The sequence below is a fragment of the Apis laboriosa genome, unplaced genomic scaffold, assembly GCF_014066325.1.
Source record: "Apis laboriosa isolate Shangri-la unplaced genomic scaffold, ASM1406632v1 scaffold910_cov157, whole genome shotgun sequence".
Lineage (NCBI taxonomy): Eukaryota > Metazoa > Arthropoda > Insecta > Hymenoptera > Apidae > Apis > Apis laboriosa.
Window position 1 is genome coordinate 59,571 of NW_025224749.1, and position 18,782 is coordinate 78,352.

An 18,782-nucleotide genomic window follows, 5' to 3' on the forward strand; every position below is an offset into this window, starting at 1 on the left:
GCCACGATTCACCGATCTCTCGACATTTTTTCCATCATAATATGTTCTAATGTTTACATTCGAATTAGGCTTCCGTTTAAATCCGTTTCCAATCTATTTTGTTTTCTTATACGTATACGTATAGATAAGAAAATATTTAGAGCCAATGTTTCCAAACATTTTCCAAACATTAATTGTATCTTAATTAGTTTACAATTCTTCAACGTTTGTATCTATCACGTGTACACAATTGAAGATGATTCAATGAAAATTATATTCTAAATGAATTTTTTATCGAGAATCGTATATATTCGTTCAGAGATTATTGATATATTTGCACAATATCGATTTACAATATTTATTCAATCGATATTACGATAATTAATATGCACTTTTTATAGCTCGATCAAATCGATTCCAAAAGCGAATGTAATCACGATACGGGTATAATCATTGTCAAATTATTCGTAATTTATCACGAGCTCCCTTGGTAACGTAATAAATCAGAGCGACGATAACATTTTTACTCTCTGATTTATCTCGGTCTCGGGGATTAATTTTTCCGGAGATGGCAGCGTTAAAGGGATTTAACCCTTTTTTTACTTTTCTTTTATCGAAATGCATAAAAGATTCTAACTAACGTAAGGAGGGCAACGTACTCTTGATGTCCAGCGTGAGAAATTTCGCGAGTGGAAAATTTTTTACCGTTAACGATATCACATAGTCGAAACGACGGCACGTTTCATTAAGGGTCGAATAACGAGTATCATTAACTTGCGTTTCGAGTAACGTTACTCGACGTTTATAATGCGAAGAATTTTGCAGCAAACGGTAGAGAAATTATAGTAACCTACTGTTTCGATCGTTGTTGAATACAATGAACGAGATCCTGGACCGGGAGATCCACGAATAGTGGTAGTTATCCAGGTACTGTTACTTGCCTCCTTTGAATTTTATTAATCAACCAGTAGCACCGATTATTATTGTATGGCGTAATCCAGTTCTATTATATGTATATTATATGTATATACGATCAGCGATCTGATATCAAACGATAATTGCAATTAGAGCAGAATATGTAGATTAGAATTAGAGGGATTGGGGTCACTTGAAGCTTAAATTTTAAAAGAGTTATTTGGTTTAACAAACGAAGAATTTTAATAAGATATTTTTTTTATAAATTAAATTGAAATGAAAAATTAAAAAAGGATTTAAAAGGATAATAATAATGATAAATAATATGAATTGAAGCAAAATTTGTTCACTATTTAAAAAATAATCGTGAAATTTTGATTTTTTCACTTAATCCGCGGATTTAAATAGAATATAAATTTAAATTTTCGATAAATATTTCATAAACATTTGCTTCATTCCTCGAGCATAATAATCCATGGATATTTAAATATTTCATACTTTCTTGCACGTCGTGTGCAGATTTTTTATCATTCAAATAAATATCCACAATTTACTCGTCGCAAACCAAATATCCGTAACGTTCAAGCCTCTTCAACGTAGCCAGGAATTTCAACGCTCGAGAGACACGTCACGTGCGCGCATTGAAATCACCGATCTCTACGCATATACTGCATATATATATATATATATATATCGAAGTCTTCGCGTAACCAGTGGAACGAACATCGACATCGAGACGCTATTTTCTCATTACACGGGACGTCGAACTAAACACTATCACGGAATCTCTTACTACTTTTTCGCGGATAATCGGTCGATTCTCGTCGCAAACATGGCAAAGAAATCGGAACAAATTGCCACGCAGACCGTGAGGCACGAACCCGCCAGACTCTCGAACCGCGAGGGAACTAACGAAGATGGAACGAAGAAAGGAGAGGAATAAAGAGAAGGAAACGAAGAAAAGAACCTTCCAAGAAGAAGAAGAGGAGAAGGAGGAGGAGGAGGAGGAGGAGGAAGAGGAATGGGTAGAGGCAGCGATGAAAATTAAGGGAAGAAAAGTGGTAGCCGAGTTTGGTTCCCACGAGAACCCGCCAAAAAGTGAAGGCAGCGTGAAGGCAAGCTTAACCGACAAAGCTGACCCCTCTCAGTTTAAAGAAGCAGTCGAATAAGCGCACGAACGGCAAGGATGAAGATGAAGAACGGCGGTGCGTGAAGATCCCCTACTGTCAGTCGGTGGTCAACCGTCTCGGAGAAAGGACGTGGTGCCGCGTGCTTTCTGCCTCGTCTCTCGATTCTCTCTCACAGAAACCGCTATCCATCAGTTTCTACATACGACTCTTATCACTCTTTTTATCGTATACGATCGATGAACATTATACGGTTGATAACATTCGTATAAAATAATCAGAAAATTGGTGGTTTTTCGGATTGAAATTTGAAAATTGTTTGATTTCGATTATAGATAGTTAAATAATCTTGAATGGGAAATTATTGTTTAATCGATCGATTGTCGAATGTAAAGAGGAATCGAAAAGTGTCGTTCGAGGAATAAGAGAAGTTTGAATATCAAGTAATATCGGAATATTTTAAGATAAAGTGAAGTTTGAAACGTATGAAAATAAGATTAAAAATGATTCCAGTTCATTTGAAATCGGTACGAAAAGTATGAACTTGCTTTTTATGGGTTGCTCTCTATCCGAGAGATAGAAAGGGAATAAAAAGGGGGAGAAAGAAGAATTTCGTATGAATATTTATTGGGAACTGTGCTTAACGGGACCGTTCTGGACAGTGAAAAAAATCGTGCTCACCGTAACCTTGAATACCTTGATGGTGAAAATATCGTAGGTCTATGGTAGATAGAAAGGATCTCGAACCCGAGTGAAGGCGTGTCGTCTCAGACGAAATATATTTCGTCGTGTCTATTTCTGAAACAATCGGTGTGTAATCGTTTTCGAGCGGAAACGGAGGGGAAAAAAGGAACTGTAAAGCTCAACAATGAACACGTCTCGAAACGTTTGAGACAGCGTCGATACGATCCCATTGTCTGGAAGACGAACGTGAGCGAAAAAAAGAGGAGCAAGAAATCGTGGTGGTGAAGGAGAAGAGGAATCGATGAAAGATGGCTTCTATGTGTGGAAGCAGCAAGAGTTACCCGGCTATAAACACCGGCAGTTACTACAGGCCGGCCGCTTATCCTTATCAGGTGAGTGATAAAATTGGAAAGTACCATGTAAATTTATTAGGGTGTTGTTGTAATGCTTGCATTTACAAATCCGTACAATTGTTCAAAATTTAATTATGTATTAATAATAATTAACGTGTTGAACACGTGGAAAAGATTGGAACGATCGAAGTCAAATGATTAAATTCTTTGATCGAGAAGATTGTCGATTAGGGTGAAACGAAAGAATCGAAATTATATATAATAATGAAAAAAAATTTCCTTTTAATAATTCATATTTTTTTATACGAAAAATAATATTAAAAAAATTTGATTTGATGAAGAAAAATAATATTAAAAAAAAATTTCCTATATCTTTAATTTTAGACACGCATAAATATTCGAAAAAATGAATAACATAATGCCCAGAAATTCTTACATGAAATAGAAACAAGTGTCAAAGTATTAATTAAAAAAATAAGAAAAAAAGATTAAATATTAGAATTTGGAGTTATTAAAATTCAAAATTCTACCAAAGAGACTAAAATATGATAAACGCACAAACATTATCGCAATTATTAGTTTCCTCTCCGGATATTCGAATGCCTACACTTCGGCTCCGTTATGATTCGTACCGGAAATAGTTCTGACGTGCTTCGCGATGAACGCATTAGATTTACGAAGAAGGAACGAGACTGCATCTATTAAGAGAAAATCCGTTTCATGGGCATCGTGCGTAGCACGAGTAAAATTTGATGAATAATTCAATATTTGATTGTTTAATTTGTTATTAAGTTCGAATAATCGAGAAAGGAAAATTAAAACCACCAAATAAGATATTACACCTGTAATATTCGATAGCCAATCCATTTTCCGGATGGAGTAACAGAAATATTTTTTCCGATGAATAATTATGTAAACACGGATGTAGAAGACAATCGTTATAATTCGAAAAATATAATGGAAATGATAAAAAATGGAAATATTATTCGAAAACGTAATAGGAAGGCAACGGAAAAAATATTTTTTCATCGACGATGATTGTTTTATGATCACATAATGTCTTTAAATATATATGTGTATTACGTAAAAAGAATTATTTTTATGCAATTAGTAACACATTTTTTGTGTTAGTTAATTAGATAAAATTTTTTATTAATTATTCGAAAAATAAAGAGTTTTTATATTTTGTATTTTGTATTCTTTTTTTTTTTTTTGTTATATGACAGAAATTAATCTTTTATTTTTCTTTTTTTTTTTTTTGCATAGGTAACTCTTTTTCATATCGATTAACACTGCATTTTAAATCTAAATTATTCGAAGTTGTCGAATTATTCGAATTATTCGAAGGATAATTATCCACGATATTATCGTATTTACGTTCAATCGCATGAATTTAAAAATTTCTTAATTTTTCATTTATGAAATTTTATCTCACTTATAACATGGAATTATTATTTCTTTTAAAAACACAAAAAAATTAATTATTCAATTTAGAAAATAATAACTTACAAATATATATATGTTCTATGCATTAATAAAAAAATAATTGCTAAAAAATTTGAAATAAAAATCAGAACGTTCAGTACAAAAGTAATCGATTTAGCATGGAATGACCCACATGCAGCGACCGCGAATACCAAATGACAAGAAGAGCGACAAAAAATAACGGAGTAAAAACCGTTCTCACCCAAGTTCCATGAAACTCGTTAAAAATTTCTCGATACCTGTACCACGTTCCAACGTTTCCCGTTATTAACCAACGAAACAAAACAAAAGATGTGTGTGCTTTCCAGCGATGGAGAGCAACGAAAGTGAGAAAACGGAAGAAAACCTTCTTCTCGAAAGATAAGATTCGAGCTGATAGACTTAACGAGAAGGAATGCTTTCAATGTCAGTTGTACGCCTCGTAGAGAATATTTAACATTGGAGAACAAAGAACAATAGGGTAAATTTAGAAACTTTTATTTTTTTCTAAAATCTGAAAATAAGGATCGTATTTATGGATGATAATTGTGCAGCAATTTACGTTGACTGAAAATAATAATTTTTTTTTGGTGGTATTATATGTAGAAGAGTTGCACGTAAAATATAAATTTAATCGTTCCTCAAGATCGTAATTCGCGAAGTTTATGCGTTGAATGTAAATTGTTACAATGTGTTTTAATTTCAAGATTACGCGAAGGAAATATGATAATTTGATTAACGTTGATTTTTAGATTCTGATATTATATTTGGAGTATTTTAATATGAGGAGTATAAACTATTTTGAACAATGAATCTCATTAAAATTCAGATATCACAATGTATGAGAGATTATTGCTTTATATATTTGTTTATAATAATTATTGATTATTTTTTTAATTATTGATTGTTTTTTAATATATCTTCATATTTAATAGAAATAAAAAATGTATTTATTTATTGCATAATAATTTACACTCACTATAATAAGCTTTTGTATTGTATTTGATATATTATCTCTCGTGTACAATATTCGTAAATAATATAATTTATGTAATTTTTTCCACTATTAATTAAAATAAAATTTATTTTTCTATCAACTGTCTCGATATATTAAAAAATGATCGATTCAATAATAAAGAAATCTCATACACGCAGAATAAATAAATAATCTCTCACACATCGCTACGTTCAAAAAATTAACGAGTCATTGTATAAATAAAGCATAGCTAAAACTACTTCAAACTACAATAGAGAATCTGAAATCTCCGCAAACAATCCTTCTAAACCTTCGAGTCCATGTCAAACAATCCTCGTAAGGAGAAGCTTTTTAAATTTTTCAATAGGGAGAGAAATAATTACGCGACACACGTCGCGTTCCTCATCCCCACGGAATGGCCCTTTAAAATTATACAATCGAGCATTGTCCTGTTACGCGTTACAACAACCTCCTTACTCGAAATTCCACCATCTTGGTGGTCCAGGGAACAAGATTCTCCACGTTTCTTTCGATAGATGTAATTAGATGCGTCGCCGACTGTTGCCATAAAACAATATGAAACGGAGGGACCACACAGTACATGCTCAACCTCTGCTGCATCGCGAGAACCTTGGCCTTGTCTTGTATGAAAGCGTTACATAAGTTCGCCTCGCTCGCGTGAAGATGATGATCCGCCATTCTTCGGCTTTCTTCTGTCTCGAAGCGTCTCTTTCCTTTTCTATTCGATTTAGCGATGGGACCGAGTCGCAACAGGTTTCAATTCATAAGTATCTTTTCAAAATTGAATCATAGAGTGAGACTATAAAAAAAATATGAATAGAATCGAGCATTGGTCGAATAAATTCGAAATTTTACTAGAAACGTCAATTTTCTTCGTTATTTCTGACAGTAATTATTATAATTCTCGTGATTGAATTGTTGTATAACGAATGATTATGTTCATCTTCTTGAATAGTATTACTTCTCTCTATAATATTCTTTCATCGAATTTGATCCAGATTTATGAGTATATATGGTACTCGATCCCATCACTAGTCTCGACACGCCTTACCTTGCAACTTTGAAACCTTCGTCTATCCCGTGACCACATTGACTCTTGTGAACTGCTATTGCAAGGATTTTGAAATATGAACGCATTCAAAGAGTAAGAACATTGGTGTGCGAGATTTGTTGCAAGAAGACGAATATTTATGCATCCTTACACGTTAGGAGAACAATATCATGAAGTTATTAAAGTTTCAATTTTTATTTCATTTCTTCACCTTTTAATCCTTTCTTTTATTATGAATTTTAATTGTTCTTCTTAATCGTATATATTATAAATTGATACATTTCAAAATCAACAAGTATTTAAAATCATGGTTACAAAATAATTTAATAATCCTAATTTAATAATCTGCAATTCGACAAGCATCTCTAATCCCATGCTATAACTCATTCTTATTAATATGATTCTTGAATTACGACCGATAAACGTCAAGATAAATGTGTATTTATTCGCTGTAATTCGCCGATAAAGATCCATGCAACTAGTTTCTACTAAAAATTAATTCATCACGAAGTGTATGCGAATTAACACGCGACAGGATGTGAAATTAGTGTGACTTTACATTGCCTTTCCACGATCGCGTCAATCTGAAACTATGCATTATTCCACCATTCGGTTCACTTATCCTCCCAGGGATATTCCGTTAAAATAACAGAGTACGAACAGCTTAACATTATGTAATTAAAATCTGCAATGCAATTAAGGTTTTACCAGGCATCAAGATGAAGCATGGCATTTCTGCGTGTCATCCCGGTCAAAGACTTGCGTATCTTGTCTTGCTATGTCCGTTGACCCTCGAACAACAGAAACACCATTGTTTCAAACTCGATGCATTCCTCTTTTTCAACGAAGTCTTCTGCAAACACTGTAGAAACTTCGAGAGGATTATTTTCTTTTTCTGAAATTTTTTTTTTTGTGAATCTACAGGATTGTTTATACAAAGTGTGGATACAATAGGAAAGGAGAATTTAGAATAAGCATATTTAAATAAAGAAATGATGATTGGATGATATCTATTATCAATCTTCTTCCATTATCAATCGAGAAGAATGAACGAAGAAGGCTGCTACATAAAATTTCCATTACATTAACGTCTCGAATTTCAAGTCAGTTTCTAAGTTACAAATAACTAAAAAAAAATGGGCGAGCTTGTGGATTGCGTCAAACATATTTGGAGATAAATAATTCTTAAGAAGAAAGAGAAATTACACGCATTGCCTAAAATTTGCATCAAAATCAACGCGTGAAATAATCGAAATAAGCTTCTTCTAACTATAACTTGAGAGCAGCGAGCAGCCTCATAATTTATGCCATGCAACACGCGACACAGAAACCTCGACGATATGACTAACAAAACGCAAACTCGTGGGCAGCTTCAAACAGCGTCCATCTTCGATATAAACTAGTATCCAACGCGTATCGATCGCAAGACGCATCGATGCGTAAGACTCTCGTGACAATGTTAAAAGCAACCTTGGCCAAAGAACTACGATTGTCCTTAAGCTATCATACTCGCACAGCTTAAGCAATTACAGGTTATGCACCGCATACGATTCTTCGTGGCCAACAATTTACGAATCGACAATGCGAAAAGGGCTTGGCTATGATTTACAGATATTGTTCATCTCGAAACGATAAGCTAGTGCGCCTAGCGATGGGATCAAGCGTCTCATAAATGGATTCGAACTTTATCTCGATTGGATTCAAATTTTCTATAGATATTATTCGAGACAATACGTTTAAATCTACGCGAAATATACTTGAAATAGATTTTTATAAGTATTTCAGAGAATGAAAATAATAGTTTAATATAAGTATAATCGAATCAATCAAGATTCTCCAATCTTGCTAATCCCTTTGTTACTTTAAAATCTTGATTATAACTCTTTTTATATCTTCGAAAAAAGTAAAATAAAATATAAAAAAAAAGTAACCAAATATTGTAAACGAAATATTATTCTTGAATAATTAAAAATTCTACGATTTCTGATTTCTAAGATTCGATTTCATCCACCCTTTTTCCAAAATTCGTAAATACTCATTTCTTTCGACATCAGCATGTACAATCAAATATAATCATCCAAATATTGTTACTTTTGAAATCCGACTCGAACTCGAAAAGTGCAAGTTGAACTTGATCCCATCCCTATCGCTACATCCCGTTAATAATTTACAAACGAGCCATCAGAGGCGGAGGGAATTCGCCATCGTACAAAAGGTTGGCACCAGAGCGCGAGAAAGGGAGGCACCACCGATTCTTTTGTCGAAGCCGGGAGGCCGCAGAGTCTCGAACAAATCGCCATCACCCGCGATGCAACCGGAATAATAATAACTATAATCCTTTCGATGATTTTTCATCTTTGTCAACCGACTCGTTGTACAATGTAAACGCGACGGGAAATTGTTGACAAAAGATACGGTGTACCGAGTTCCGGTACTGTGGGGTTGAACGCATCAATAACGACCATAGAAATAGAATACTCGAACTGAGAACAGTGTTTCTCAAACTGTTGGCAAATTTTTTTTAAAGAAAACGCAAAATCTAGATATATTAAAAATGTTGCTCTCGTTTACTTCAATAAATTGTTTACTTCAATAAATGGTCTATCGCGGAGAAAATTAAAAAAAAAAAATAAGCAAGATTATTTATTTTTATGTATAATTCAATAAAGCAAATTTTTGTAATAATGGATTTGAAAGATGGATCTCTAAATATCCTAAGTGGTTTAAAAAAAGAAATTGTTTTGGATCAATATTTAAAAATTTATAAATAATAATAATGTTGAGACTAAAAATCTTTTTTTTCCACTCTTCCCCAATATATAGAAATCCAAATTTACGATGTACGTAAAGTAAATATTGTTCAACTTCATAGAAATCAGTAAATTGGACCCACATCATAACGTATAAACCAAGAAGTAGATAGGCCTATAATTTCAAACGTACGATACATCGCACGCAACATTCCACCCCCACGTCGTCTCTTTCGAAAACGAAGCCCCTCGAACGAAGCTGCCTTCGAGAAATCCTCCTCGAGGAAGGGAACGTTGAGGCAACAAAGACCGTGATTAAAGGGATGATAACAATGCTGTCGTTCATCTTCTTGTTCTCTCTCTCTCTCTCTCTCTCTCTCTCTCTCTCTCTTTCTCTCTCTCTCTTTTCTACGTTATTACAGGCTGTACCATCGGAAACATCGCGTTGTTCACCACGGAACAACAACACCAGCATTATCATCGTGAGCGCATCCTCGGTCACTTCATGTCTCAGACGTGTCTCCTCCGTTCCATTCCCTTTTTATCGCATCACGGTTCGGTAACCAAGCTCGAGTGACACTAAATCCACGCAAAGTGGAACTGACCTAGCTGGCAAGAGAGTAGGATCACCACGAGGTGGACCGTTTTACGACTCTCGACCACGCTCGATAGATACTGTTATTCCTCTGACATACTTCGATTCGAATACCAAATGAATTTCTGTCGGTCGAAGATCGAAGAAGAGGCGGACAGGGATAATGATGCGTCGAATGGATGATCTAGAGAAGGATAGATCGGTATTTGGTAGTGGGATCGGTCAAGGTCGAATGATCGGGTTCATCGTCCGAATTCTTTCTTTTATTTTTCTGGGGAAATTATAGGACAGGTTTCTTTCCAGTTTCGTAATATTTGCTGGATATACACACGTCTCTCTTATATGGCGTCATTCGATTTTATCGGATAAGTGGGACGATTATATCCAGAACGAGATGGTTCTATCGGAACCTGTGACGTGCTAAGAATTATTATAACGCGTTAAGAAATTGTATAATGATCATATTATGGAGATTCTGATTCCTTCGTGCCATGTACGAGATATGGGGAATAAGTGAGATGTGCTTTATTTCCTGATATCGACAACATTATAGCTGTTTTCTTTCTTTTTTTCTTTCTTTCTTTTACTACACTAGATACTACTTAGGCCATTTTAGACGTTATCTATTATTGGTAAAAAACTTCAAAGTGGTTATACGTGAGATTTAGGTTTCTTATATTATCTATAAATCGTGTTAGATTTTCAATAAATCGCGAATTTTTAAGAATATAAATCGAAAGAAAAATATCAATAACGATGGAACGGGATTTTAACGCTAAGTAGTATCCGGATATCAATATAAGGCTTTGAATTTTAATTCAGATTCACGGATGTGCCAATATTGAAAAGGCTCGTGTAAAATGGAATAACAGTGGCACAATTTCCTCTGTGCTTTGCTCGGGTACGTGGGGTCGCAACTCCCCAAAGGACTCTCGAAAGACGACATTTAAAGTCGCTTGGTCCCCCCTGCGGGATTTTTTTTTTTATAATGGTGCAATAAATAATTGCAATGTTCTCTTAAATGTGAATGTCGAAAAAAAAGAAGAAAGTTTCGACTGTGTGCTGATTTATAATAATTGATATACAATAATTTTCTAGCCAACAATTTCATATTATAAATATTTAAATAGTATTGTAATACTATATATTTCATTATAACAGTACCATTATAAATATACGTATATGAACCACGTTGGAAACCGCTTTTAGCAACTGATAATATTAGCGAGTTGATAAGCTATAAATTCCGTCGTCAGATAGCGAAACTTGATATATCTAATAATTTTAATTTAACGATGCATTAATTTAGAAATTTGTGAAGATATATAAAATTGATATGCTTTCAAACAGAGTTTTTATGTTTTTTTGTTTCTTAATTGACTTCTAATTTAAATTTCCGCGAAAATTTTATTTAAATGAAGAATATTTTCATTTTTCCAAAGAAATAAGAAATACTTGTGTTTTTCCACATTCCACATCCAAATACTTTTAATTTTTCCACATTCAACTTGTTACGCGCAATTTGGAATCAAGATTAGAATCTAGAATGCAGGAAACACTGCACTGTTAACGAGTTAAAAAGTTATTTACTCTACAATTGATGAAAATTTATCTGATTTCTTTAGAAAATTTCTTAAAAATTCTTCGCTACCGTTTTAATTGCTCAACGTTTTAAAATATAATCTTCGAAATGTTCGTAAATAGATAAGCAAGGAATTTAACACTCTGTGAAATTTTACGAAGAAGAATAACATATTGTTACGTATTATGAAATAATCCTCGTCGTGTATACGAACTTTAACATAATACAATAACAATAGTTCAAGTAAAAACCAATTGTGTCATTTGTAAACATATAAATCAGTGATTTGAATAACATATCGCGAACAAAATTAATTAATTTGAATTTATCATTCTCATTCTTTATCATTCTTTATTCCAACGCGTTCCTTTAACGTGTTCTTATTATAGGGAAGGCTTTATTCCGTATAATTATCCATATGTTCGTTCAACCGTAAAAAGAGGAACGATATATTTTATAATATGAATTTCCAACCTGTGGATTACTTTCGAGAATCGAAACGCAGTTATACTTGCTTATAATTATTAATATGAAAGATTGTAGGATGAAAATTTTCGCATCAAATTTAGATTACAACATTCTGAACTGGATGAACTGGAAAAATAATATCCCATTATAAGATTAATAATTAAAATTCTTTTCACCAGATTTTAATTTATCTATATAAATAAATTTGAAATGTATTTTTTGAAAAAGGATTGTGGTTAAAACTTGTAAAGTGACGATATCGAAGGATAGATATTTGCCAATTTTCCATACGAATCTACGCTTTACACGAATGAATAGCCTCGAGAACAGAAATATTGGCATTGATCGTTGCGCAGGTATGCGGTCACGATCTTGATCTTCGAACACACACAGTTCTCCATTCACGTACGAGGTTAGTCAAGGATTCTGCCAAGATTAGTCACAGAGTGAATTTATAATACATACCTATAAAGTTGAATCGATCGCTATTAGAATTACTAGTTATATTGATTAACCAAAGAATTATAATGATATTTTTGACGTTCTAGAATGTGATAATATAATTATATCAAAATAAATGAATACAAAATCTAAATTAAAAATAAGTATCCTAATCTTAATTAGATGTGAGTTAGCTCTGACATGCCAGATTAACAGCTATTGATCTATAATAACAAAACTTAAAATGTTATTTCAATTTTAAAATTAAATGAATTTAAAAGAAAACAATTTAACATTTAAAAGAATTTTTAAAGTTAAATACGAATAACAATATATTGCTGAAGTAATATTAAATTATAATTTCAAATCCTTTCAATTCAAATAACTTGACTAAGTATTAATTCTTTATTAAACATTTATAAATATCTCAAATAAATTTCTTACCTATAAATCATATAACAATAAGACTTTTAAAACTTGAATATCCTCTTCCATTCCTCCTACAAAAAAAAACTATTATTCTTTTCCAATAAATTAACTTAAGTAACATCTGTATACTATTATTACATATACTACTATTATATGCTCAAACAGAAACCAACTAAACGTTTCTGAAGTGGTAAGAAAGCATTAAAAGAAGATATCAATTTGGAGCGATTAAATTGAAACGATATTCCAATTGTATTATCAATCCTTGATTCATTGTCCCTGCTTTCAGATCTCGATCGATAACATCATATTTATAGACTGGTTAAAAGCCATTGGTTAAAAGCCACTGGTTAATAATTAGATTCCTAGAAAGCCGGCAGGTGTATCCAGAAAGAGATATACGAAGGTAACGAGTGACCTTCCTTTTTGTCTAGCCATGATCACCATAATGGTGGACAGTTAGGTTCAACGGACCCGGATTATGAGTCTCTCTGTCTCTGCATATGTATCTGGACATGCTCTCAAAGTCACGTCCAAGTCAGGGTTATATACAATGGCAAAATTCAATTACACTTTAAGAGGAATTGAGATACGATTGAAATGATGGTGGGATCAATATGATTATATTAGCGATGAGTCGAATGTAATGGATCTTTGATTATCTAGGATTCAGTGAATGTATATGTGTGTAAATGTTTTTTTCATTCGCTCTTCATACGTGTAAATATAATTATTGTTGTGTATTATATTATACTGAATAATTATGATGTTATCGATGTGTGATTAGATTGTGTTCTTCTCGATTATTCTTGTTCATCGTTCAGTCAGGAATAGGGTCAAATGTAATTTTATATTGTTTTATAGAAATTATATTTTAAGCCTTTATATTTAGCACATTGTCATACTTATGTCTTTGATATAAATATAAATAAATTATTTGAAATAAAAATAAAATATTGAATATTAAAATTGATTTAATTAGAGAAAATAATATTATTTTTCTCTCTTTCTCTCTCTTAAAATGATGCTATTTGTAAAAAGGATGTTCTTTGAAGAAACAAGAATTTAATTAATCATTGTATATTAAATATATATTTTTCAAAAGATAAAAGACAATTAAAATTATCCTACATCATTTTTTAATTATTCCTTTATGCTATATAAAAGTCACATTTACATTTTTACATTAAAATTCATTCAATACCATACCATTGAATCTTAAAACCAATTTCTCTCGAAAATAATAAAAATACACACGATATTTATACATCTTAAAAATGGTAAAATCTTCGAGATCGTAACTGTAGCAAAGAAAGATAATATGCAGAAATGATTCTATATCGGTTGGAAATCCTGAATCTCAATTGCATCGAGATCCTGAGAGACCTGGAAGGTCAATCCAGCATGATACATCACGATCCTCTGGTATACCTTCCGGTTCGTAGTAAATCAGGAACACCTTTTCGTTTTATTTAAGTCGCTAACTCAAAACGATTATGAATTTTTTTCGAAGACATTGTCACGTAATTCCATTCTATATAACACGATCTATATCTCCTCTTCTCGATTCGAAGGATCTCAGGTCATGAGAAATCTACGTGTTCTCGATCAATACTTCGATCAATATTGAATAGAAACGCTTATTATATCGTTGTTACATCAGAGTTAACAGTTAAAGACCTGCGAAGATAGCAGGTTTGATTGATTGACTTACGAAGGATATCGTTTCAGAAGGTGCAATTTATTTTTCTCCTTGAATGGTGTGACGAAACGTTGTAATTTGAATAATGTATGTTTGTTCTTCTGTTCTCTTTCTCGTTAATTGGATCAATGATTGATGTTTCTTATTTATGATTATGAAAAATTTTCAAAGGGAAATATTGTATTTGTTTTGAAAACTGAAGAGATTCAAATTGTTGAAGAAATTTAATATAAGGTGGGACACATCTTTTATTGAGAGTTGTTCTTCTGATTGAACACTTTGAAAATTTGAAATTAAAGTAAGAATTTTTGAAATTGAAGTAATTTGAAAGATAAGAAAATATATCAAATTTCAATGAATAAAATACCAAACAAAAATTGCATAAGATATTTAAATCTAAGCTTAATTGCGAAGAAAGATGTGTTCATACGTGTTTTCATTATAACGAGAAGATTTCAGTTAATTATCCGCACAATTGTCGACAAAATGGGACACAGTAAAACAACACGCATACGACTGTTCACTTTCTTCCTCAATGAAATCAAGACTTACGACATTCTGAAACGTGGAACAGAATGAAGTAATACATAAAAACAAGTAGTACGTGCCCTCTTTTTCACATGATGCACGAAGATGCAGGTTTTTATTCTGAAAACCATAAAAGATGTGTCTCTGCATTATTTATTTAATTGGTATTCGTTTAAAAAGAAAGATCTTTGTAAAATTCTTTGTACATTTACGCTGAGTGTCCCTACGTGATTCTCAATGGAATCACGTAGATGCAAATTTTCGATCGTTCCCAGCATTCGTACTTCCGGTCTTCTGTTTCGGCGATGCTGTATCCGGTCGGACGATTCAATTGATTAATTTTTATCTCTAAGAATTTGTTGTAAATTTCCTTGAAAAAAAATTGATCGAATAAAATTTTGTTATAGTATTATTATGTTATAAATTTTACATTAAAATTAATTGAATATCGTTTATGGATATTCAGTATGTTTTACAGAAAAGTTAATTGAGTTAATTAAAATTAAATTAATAACAATAGTAATGAATACTAATCGCAAAGAATGATATAAATTATTATAACTGATTGAACCTGTAAAAAAAATATCTTTATTTTATTTTTTTTTTTTTATAGTATTTTCAAAAACTATACATCAAAATATTTTTCTACATTATGTTTATAGAAATTAACAAACAACTTTCATATTATTAATCGTTTAGAAACGATTTTTAAATTAAATATCTTGGTAACATCGAATCATTATTAATTAATTTTAACTGACAGATATAACATAATAAGATAATTTATATTCAAAGAATTCACGCTTCCTTCCATGAATCTTAATTCGAAGTAGGGAAATGCTCGATAGCATGTTAATTGCATTTTTAATCGTTCACCATGATTTCATAATGAATTCTTTACGTTATTCAATTTCAAAACATGACTCGTGTTACTAATTAATTTATTTATCATGAAGTCTTTCTTTCTGATTAAAATTCTTTTAAAATTTTCATGATTTTATTTTTTCAAAGTATCTAACGATTATAATTGGATGTATATTTTTTAATCATATTTTATCATTCATAAAATTGTATACATTTTAGATCCACAGTGTCAGAGTTCCACTTTTCTAGATTTCCATTATCTTATCTTAAATGACTATGTATTATATTTTCTAAACACTGTCATTGATTGATACAAATTATAAATTTGATCAATACACATTCTTAATTTATAATTCTCACTATCTATTTCTAAAAAAGAAGAAATAAAAATTGATTAAAGAAAAGTCGGGCTGAAAAGATTAATACCACTCAAACAATCTACTTGTTTAAAATCATCAAATAATCTTATTATTCTCTTTCACTATATTATAAAAAATTAGCCTATAATCCAAGTAACTTACAATTTGTTAATTTTTCAATATTATTGGTTAGTAAATTTTGCAAAAGGAATCAATCAAGGAATCAAAAAAAGTATATTTTTAGGAAACTTGAAAATAATTAAATGTCCTAAATTAATTCTAATGTTGTATGTTACTGTATATTGTACCTTTACTGTATTCAATAAAACCATAAGAGAAAGAGAATCTGCTATTTTTAACAGCTATTTGCTAACTCATTGAGTCTATATTTATCCCGAGTCAGTAATGGATCTTCGAACGAGTATCTTAGCAGAAAAATGCGAGGTCTCGATCGGTCTACTTTTTGCCTCTCCTCTTTACTTTTCCTCTTTGTCGAAGATCAACTCGAATAAAGGGAGACCATGAAGGTATATACGAATGCAAACCATTGGCGCTCTCTGATGCATCACAAGGAGACACGCACAAGTGCTTATTTATTACTTCTATGATACATGTAATTTAATAGGAATTTATGATTATTTATGTTTAATTTAAGTTTAATTTATAAATAAGACAAATTTTTATCTTACCTTTTTTTTCTATTTTTCTTTTTTTAATTATTATTCGTTTCGATGTTTCTAATATTGTGTATCAATGCATAAATGTTTATAAAAAATAGATTTCCAACGAACGTAATAAATTATAAAATATATGATGAATTATTTAACACAAGTTTTTCAGATTCTTATATGCGTGGAAAAAAATATCTTTTAATCTCGTTAATTAAAAAGCAATTCAAATGAGATTATGTTATACTTGGATATATATTGCTTTTCTGCAAATTTACGATTCATAATTTTTAATGCATCTTATTCTGCATTAAATCGTTAACTATATCAAGTTTATCAAGATTCGCAAATTCTTATCTTACAAATAAATTTATCTAATCCAAAAATTCTGATTTTAACGAAAATTGGAAATAGCATAATTATATATATTTACTATTCTTCTATACAATAATTTTAAATGTTCAATAACTTAATGACCTATCATTCTATCATTCTAAAAAAAAAATTTCTATTATAAATTATATTCGAACTGAACCAAGATAATTAATTTCACGCTTTCAAAAAAAGATTTTCACGTGTAATCTATCATGCTCTACATACACAGGAACTTTTAATTCTCGACAAAAATCAAATTTCTCAAAACAGTATACCTTGTTTTCCACCGCTATAAGTAGAAACAGAACTCGGACTTTTCGATTCTTTGGAATTGGCGTAGGATTACAGCCCCATTCTGAGGGCGTCCAAAGATCTAACCTCGGCACTGGGCACTCGTTACAACCCGTACATCCACCTGGAAAACGTACGTGCACATTTCTAAAGAGACTCATTAAGCGAGACAAGGACGAGAGGTACGTCCTTGAGAGATCTTTGCACCCGTGGTCTCATCTTCTCTCGTCGCGTTTCCTTCGTGCTCCATCGAAGGCCGTGAAACAACTCCGCCCAGGTCATGGTCCACGCACCTGCGTGGATACATTGCACCTGTACCAATAAACCTTTCTCGTCTTTCCCATCTACTCGTCTCTCTTCGAACCATTTTTAAATGTGGTGTGCTTTTTTCTATGGCACCAACTATTCTCATCCACACGATCGAATCCACACGTGAATCGATTGTTTCCAGACAGAGAAAATAACTTTGTTAAAGTTAATAGGTTTCGTATTAATTTGATACGATGATTTGTAGAAGAAAATCTACTATCAAAAATATTTAAAAATTATCGGTACCGTTTTTTTTAAATATTGCCTCCGTGAAGTCACAAACGATGAATCGATTCAATTTATCGGCTTTCATTTGGTTCCATGATTTATGACTTTCGCGAAACGATGATTTAAAGGTACCGTGTTGATTCGATGATAAGCAAGATGATGTATGAGATCGATTCTCAGATCGGTTCATCTTCCTCTATATTTCACGCACACCTTCGCGAATAAAGATTTCTTTTTGTGGCCAGAAATTGTATACAGGGTGTTACGAAATAAACTCGAATTACACTTTCGTTTAACAATAAAATCGATGAAATTTGAATCAACAAGCTTCGACCAGATTGATCAAATAAAAGAATAAATTCATATCATCGAAAAACTCTTAAAAGCAAGTTATTCTTTATCCAGATTTCGAGAACTCCAAATTATAAATAATAATAAAAATATTCTTTATTTTCTGGATTTTCGAAGGAAAATTTCAAGGAACAAAAATAACGTGTAAAAAATTATTCCATTTGAAAATCCAAAAACTCTTCAAATTCCATCTTTCGAACACACCCTGTACCTATAATATAAATATACTCACTTATTCGTCTTCGTTCGCCAAACAAATCTTTCCTTCGATT

At 31.8% G+C, this 18,782-nt stretch overlaps 1 protein-coding gene across 1 annotated transcript in view; it reads left to right on the forward strand.

Moving 5' to 3' along the window:
• The first annotated feature begins 1,907 nt into the window (after positions 1 to 1,907).
• The window catches only part of LOC122719610, a 50,766-nt gene continuing 33,891 nt past the window's right edge, over positions 1,908 to 18,782 (forward strand). Inside the window, exon 1 of the mRNA XM_043945560.1 lies at positions 1,908 to 3,097. Coding sequence (XP_043801495.1) covers positions 3,014 to 3,097 — 84 coding nt within the window. The 5' untranslated portion in view covers positions 1,908 to 3,013. The remainder of the gene's footprint in view (positions 3,098 to 18,782) is intronic.